The following is a 6,286-nucleotide window of genomic DNA, read 5'->3' as shown; positions in this document are numbered from 1 at the left end:
ACTGGGGAGCCCAAAACTGGACCCAGCATTCCAGTTGGGCCCTCACCAGGGCAGAGTAGAGGGGAGGAATGACCTCCCTCGCCCTACTGGTCACACTCTTCCCTATGCAGCCCAGGATGCCATTGGCCTTTTTGGCCACCAGGGCACACTGCTGGCTCATGGACAATTTACTATCTACCAGGACCCCCAAATCCTTCTCCTCAGAGCTAGTTCGCAGCAGGTCCACCCCTAACCTATACTGGTGCCCAGCATTCTTCCTCCCCAGGTGCAGGACCCTGCACTTGCTCTTGTTGAACCTCATGAGGTTCCTCTCTGCCCAGCTCTCCAGCCTGGCCAGGTCCCGCTGGATGGCAACGCGGCCCTCTGGAGCATCAGCCACCCCTCCCAGTGGCAGCATTTATGTGAGAAGAGGGAGGGACAGAAACTCCTCAGGACTGTATGGAGGGTGATTTTGGGGCTGGATCCCGGGGATATGATTTCCTTATGACAAACAGCCCATGGATTGGAAGGATCTGGGACTGATGTTGTCCATCCTCACCCAAACCCCGCTGTGCCCAGCCCCATCCATGCACACAGGGGAAGCAAAACAAGAAGGGGCTCTAAGTATGTTCCTGCTGGTGCTGGTGGCCTGTAGGGCTTTTCAGGAGAGTAGAGGGCCCATGGGTGCATTGAGGTCCTTGCCATGCTCATCAAACCCTACCATAGGGAAGACGGGGCTTATGGGTCCACCCAGGCCCCTCAGCATGGGGATAGGAGCCAGACCCTGGACAGGCACAGCAAGAGTTCCTCCAGTATCCCTTCCTCCAGAGCTCAGGTCTCTGGGTGTGAGATGTCTACCACCTACTTCACAGAGGCTGGCCAAGCTGCTTTTTGACGGCACGCAGATGGTGACAAATATCCAGGTGGCTGCTGACTTGAGGGAAACGCAGAGGAGGGCAGAGGAGGCAGAGCTGAAGCTGCAGAGGTAAGAGACTGCGCAGTGGGTCTGCACTGTTGGGAAGAAGCACTGCAGATGATGGTGCATCTTTCTGAGGACATCCTAACCCTGGTCATCTGGGAACACTTAGCCATCAGGGCAACACTGAACTTATATTCAAAAGGAAAATTTAGGCATGCAAAGAGCCTCCAGGTCCAACCTGCCACAGCTTGATCTTTACAGAGCTCGGCAGGTCAAGGTTGTTGGCTTCCCCAAGTGGCACTGCAGTACCACGGATTGCCTGGTTACCGATCTCCTCCAGATCCATCACATCTTCAGCTCCGGAGTGTGAGAAACACAGCTGGTTCTCAGCTTTTCACCCAGAGCCTGTACCACGTATGCTTGTGGCCTCCTTGCTCCAGAAGCGTAGGCACAGCTGCCCTCATATCTGGCTTGCCAAGCAGCTCTCCTGAGCCTGGAGGTGACACCATGGTGGAGAACGTGCCACCTTGTGCTAAGAGCTGGCTCATTAAATGGCCTGTTTCCAGAGGTTGCCCTCCAGTCATGGAGATAGGGGTAGTTATTGGCCATCCCGTGGGAATGTGCTGGGACAGCCACCTCAGGCTGTGTGTGAGGAGTGGGAAGAACGTGAGGAGGTGCTAATTTGAGAAACTGGATATTAAGGTCTTGTCAGTGAGAGGACACCTTAATGTCAGTGACCTGATATTAAGGTCAGTCAAAGTGAGGTCAGATGCTGGGTCAGGGGCCCCTGATGTTGTAGAGATCTTTCTCCTTGGAGATGCTCAGCACGTGCCTGGACACAACCTGCTCTGACACTGAAGTTAATCCTGCTGTGACCAGGAACCGGTGATTTCCCGAAGCCCTTCCAGCCTCGATTATTCTCTGATCCTCTCTGTGTGCCTTCCTGGGCAAACCTGTCCTGCTCCACCAGAGGAGCTGGGCGATCTCCAAGGGACTGGCTCATTCAGCCCTGTCCGCAAGACCGGGAGATCAGCTAGGAAACACCGAGTCCTTGCTCCTACTGCCTTTGGAGGGCACTGTAGGAACAGTTTATGGGAGGCTGGCTGTAGCAGGATGTGTGTCCCTCGCTCAGTGGGATCCCCAGTGGGACTCTCATGAAGGAACCAGGTGCTGCGTTCAGGAATTTCACGTAGAGCAGGTTTGGGGGTGACAAAGGTGGTGGCTGCTGTTCAGCCTGAGCCAAGAGCCATCCTCAGAGCGTTGGATGGTACCTCTGTTTGGAAGAGGAAGGGGGTTTGTAATATGGATGTGGGCTGTTGGGTGCCATTTGGCTTGAGCTGGAGTATAGCGTCGGGACAGTTTGACTCCCAAGTCTAGATGTAGCCAGGAGGCTGTTTGGCACTGCTTGTCCGTCACCTCTTGCCCGGAGACGGCTCTCTTGGCAGAAAAACTAGTGCTCCTTGCAAAGGCGACTGCGGCTTGAGCTGAGCTCTTTAGTCTTTTCTCCTCCAGGTCTGCGGTTGTTAGAGCACTGGGCAAGGGCAGAGCTGGGGAAATGCCTGTCTGAAGGGAAGGGTCTGCAGGATGCCAGCTCTGCCCTTGCCCGATGCTCTGACAAGCGCTTGCAGGAAAGCTGCTGCTCCACCGATATCTTGATGCCACTTGGAATTCAAACTGGGTTATGCAGGAAAGGGCTCCTCCACTGAACCATGTCTGAAGCACTCGCTGCCCTGCCCCAGTTCCCCGTTTGCCGTGCGCTCTTTACTGCCTGCAGGGTGGAGAAGCTGGAGAATGAAGCCAAGTCGAGCACATACAAGTTCGAGGAGATCACCTCCAAGTGGGCCTTGGCCAAGGAGATGACGGTCCCGCAGGAGCTGTGGCAGCTGCTTAACCAACAGCAGCAGCAGTGCGCGCTGCTTCTGGAGGAGAAGAACAAGCTCATCGGTGACCTGCAGCAGGTAGCATGAGGACCAGGGACAACTGGGAAGGATGGGGAGGTTCAAACTCTGGAGGGTGCTGTTCTAAAGCAACAGCCATCCCTGTCTGGCTCTTCAATCTACCAGTACGTGGCAGGGATCTGTTTAGTGGCAGTGGATCCAGGTCAAAACTGTGCCAGCACCTGCGGTGCCAGTGTCCCAATCTGGACGATGAGATTGGGTGCCCTGACACTGTTGAGTGCACGAGGACGGACACGCAGGACACTGGTAGCAGTAAGACAGACTGGCAGTACCCAGATTGCACAGTAAAAAAAGGGCAGATGAGCAGAGATGAGGAGTGTTTTTGTAGAGAGAAGAAAGCCTTCCCCGCAGCAGGTTTCCTGGCCTCCGGAGAAGGAGTGGTATGTCTTCAGGCATGTCACCTCCCTCTCCATCTCACCTGGACCTTTTGGCAGCGATGATCTCTCTCTCCTCCCACCTACCCTCCTAACTACCTCTTGACTCTCTGGCTCTTTGCTCTCATCACCTTTTCTCCTTTGGAAAAGGCAGAATCTGGGTCTTACCCTCTCGGATAGTGCCTGAGAATTCCTGGTCAAATTCTTCTCTCTGATTTCAGCATCTGCTCTCCTCCAGGAACTGAAAAACAAAGACGAGCAATACGTGCAGGCCATTAAGAAGCAGTCAGATGATATCCACCTGCTTTTGGAGAGAATGGAGGAGCATGTCAGGCTCATGCTGAAAACTTACCGTCACAAACTCCTGCGGATTGAGGTAGCCAGTTCGTATGGTGGAGGAATAGTCCAATGAGAAAACCTGCAGCCTCTTGCTTCTCCATATTTATCGCCAAAAGGCGTCAGGCTCATTGCGCTGCCTGGTTGACTACTGTCCAGAGCAGCAGGGCTGATGTCATGGTGAATGAGGCTGAAACCTGGTGGAGCAAGAGCGTGAATGGTGCTGAGGGGCTGGTTTATACCGTGCTGTGAATGACTGTGGTTCAGTGCAGAGCAACTCGGTGGCACATGAAAGCTGTTGCTGTTTGATGGCTGATTATTCATGTCCCTAAAAGCCAGAAAGGACCATTATAGTTCTTTAGCCTTACCTTCTGCAGACCACAAAGTCCCGCCTCGCGGATCAAACTCGCATTTGTTGTTGAGTGGGGGCATCTCTCCCTGTATAACATCCTGTAAGGGGAAATGAGGTAGCTGTCTGACCAAGCTCCATGGTGAATCATCAAGCAATGATTTCCAGTGAACTCGCAGAGCTACCTACCACCAAAAGCATCTCTCCCAGCTCTGGGTGGCTGATAGCAGCAGTCCCCGTGGGGTCACAGTGTGAGGTCTCTGCCAGTGGGGTCCTGGCATGGAGAGGAGAGAACACAACCACTGTGTATTCATTGGATGGTGGCACCAGTCTGCAACCGACCCTCTCCTGGAGGCTGCTGGCCTGGGCTAGTCTGAGGTTGGCAACAAGTGGTGCCAACATGATGGTGAAGGGCTCTGTCTCCTTCACAGAAAGCTTTTGAGCTCGAACGGCGAGAACTGCTGGACAACAACAGGAAGAAGTGGGAGGAAGCCATCCAGGCCCACAACACACAGGAGGTAAGGTCCATGTGAGATTTAGAATCATTTAGGTTGGAAAAGACCCTTAAGATCATCAAATCCAACCGTTAACGTAACACTCACAAGTCCACCATTAACCCATGTCCCTCAGCACCACGTCTATCCGGTCTTTTAAATACCTCCAGGGGGGGTGACTCCACCACTGCCCGGGGCAGCCTGTGCCAGTGCTTGACAACCCTTTCCCTGAAGAAATTTCTCCTCATCTCCATCCTGAACTTCCCCTGGCACAACTTGAGGCAGTTCCCTCTCAGCCCATCGCCTGTTCCTGGGGAGCAGAGACCGCCCCCCCCTCGCTGCGCCTTCCTGTCAGGGCGCTGTAGAGAGCGAGAAGGTCTCCCCTCACCCTCCTCTTCTCCAGGCTGAACACCCCCAGGGCCCTCGGCCGCCCCTCACCAGACGTGTGCTCCAGACCCCTCACAGCTCCGTTGCCCTTCTCTGGACATGCTCCAGCACTTCCATGTCCTTCTTGTCATGAGGGGCCAAAGGCTGCCAGGACCAGTGCTGCTTTCCAGCACTGGGCTGCCTTGAGAGACACATGTGCATGAAGGCCGCTGGTTCCTCAGGAGTGTGAGGAGCAGAGGGGCGGTTTTCCAGCCTGCTCTGCAGGGCCTTGTTTTGGGCTGGCCAAAGGAGCTGTGCTTGCGGGGTGAAGCTGTGGCCATCGATGGATGAGGTTCTTCTTTTCCCCGTAGATGGAATACCTGCGTGCCCGTATGAGGAAGGTGGAAGAGTTTGAGAAACAGCTGAATCAGCTGCGGGTGCAGGATGAGGAGGAGTATAACAGCATGAAGATCCAGCTGGAGAACGATGTGCAGGTACAGAAAAGGCTGGTGTGTGCCATGCGGGGAGGCAGTGGATCAGCTCTCCCTGAGCATTTCTGTCTGTGGGGCAGCTAGATGGTGTGAAAGCTGCAGCTGGTGTCTGGTCACCTCAGCTCTTCACCATGCACAGTCCAGCCCTGTGTCAACAGGGGGATGGAGTTGTTGTTCTCTCCTCTCCATGGGTCCTACACCACAGTGTCCGTCTGCCCTTGGCTCTCAGAGGTCTGTAGCACATGAACCGTAGCTCTAGTATGCATGAAGCACCTGGGAAGATCAAGGAGTTTGCTACTTCTGCCATCATAATTGATAGAAAGAATGAATAGTGGGAGTGTCCTGACACCAGATCATTTCAGACCAGTCCAATTTCCTCCTTTGGCAGGGTCTTGGCCTTGGAGGCGTGAGCTTTTTCCTCTGACATCTGTCCATAAAGCCAGGATTTCTCTAATGCCCGTGAAGTCCACTTGGTGTGAGAACTATCATTTGTTTGCCCTTACTAAGGTATGGGCATGCAGTGGAGAGCACAGCCCTGGCACGCCGCTGGCTCTCACTGCGGATCCCAACCTTGTAGCTGTGGCTTCCTCGAGATACAGATACCTTTTAATCCACTGCATTCTCTGCGAGCAGCGGTGTCAGCAAAGCAGTGCATCTGTGGCTCTCTGTGATCCTGCTGGTCCGCTGGACGGCGTCAGCCCCAGCGTTGGTCCTAAGGCTGTCAGGTTTGGCTTAGCTCAGAATCGTTCATCCTCCTCTGCTCAGCTGATGCCTTCCCTGCTTCACAGAATCACCAAATGGTCAGGGTTGGAAGGGACCTCTGGAGATCATCTAGTCCACCCCCCCCGCCAGAGCAGGGGCACCTACAACAGGTTGCACAGGACGGCGTCCAGGCGGGTTTGGAATGGCTCCAGAGGGGGAGACTCCACAATCTCTCTGGGCAGCCTGTTCCAGTGCTCCACTACCCTCAAGGTAAAGAAGTTCCTTCTCATGTTAAGATGGAACTTCCTATGTTCAAGC

General features: G+C 54.4%; 1 protein-coding gene across 1 annotated transcript in view; it reads left to right on the top strand.

Moving 5' to 3' along the window:
* The window catches only part of DRC1 (dynein regulatory complex subunit 1), a 30,108-nt gene that overhangs the window by 11,169 nt on the left and 12,653 nt on the right, over positions 1-6,286 (top strand). The window contains exons 4-8 of the mRNA XM_009895467.1: positions 852-964; positions 2,673-2,856; positions 3,469-3,606; positions 4,347-4,433; positions 5,147-5,269. Coding sequence (XP_009893769.1) covers positions 852-964; positions 2,673-2,856; positions 3,469-3,606; positions 4,347-4,433; positions 5,147-5,269 — 645 coding nt within the window. The remainder of the gene's footprint in view (positions 1-851; positions 965-2,672; positions 2,857-3,468; positions 3,607-4,346; positions 4,434-5,146; positions 5,270-6,286) is intronic.

Source organism: Charadrius vociferus, unplaced genomic scaffold (genome assembly GCF_000708025.1).
Source record: "Charadrius vociferus isolate BGI_N301 unplaced genomic scaffold, ASM70802v2 scaffold41, whole genome shotgun sequence".
Lineage (NCBI taxonomy): Eukaryota > Metazoa > Chordata > Aves > Charadriiformes > Charadriidae > Charadrius > Charadrius vociferus.
Note: the sequence above shows the minus strand (reverse complement) of the source record. Positions and strands in the feature narration are given on the sequence as shown.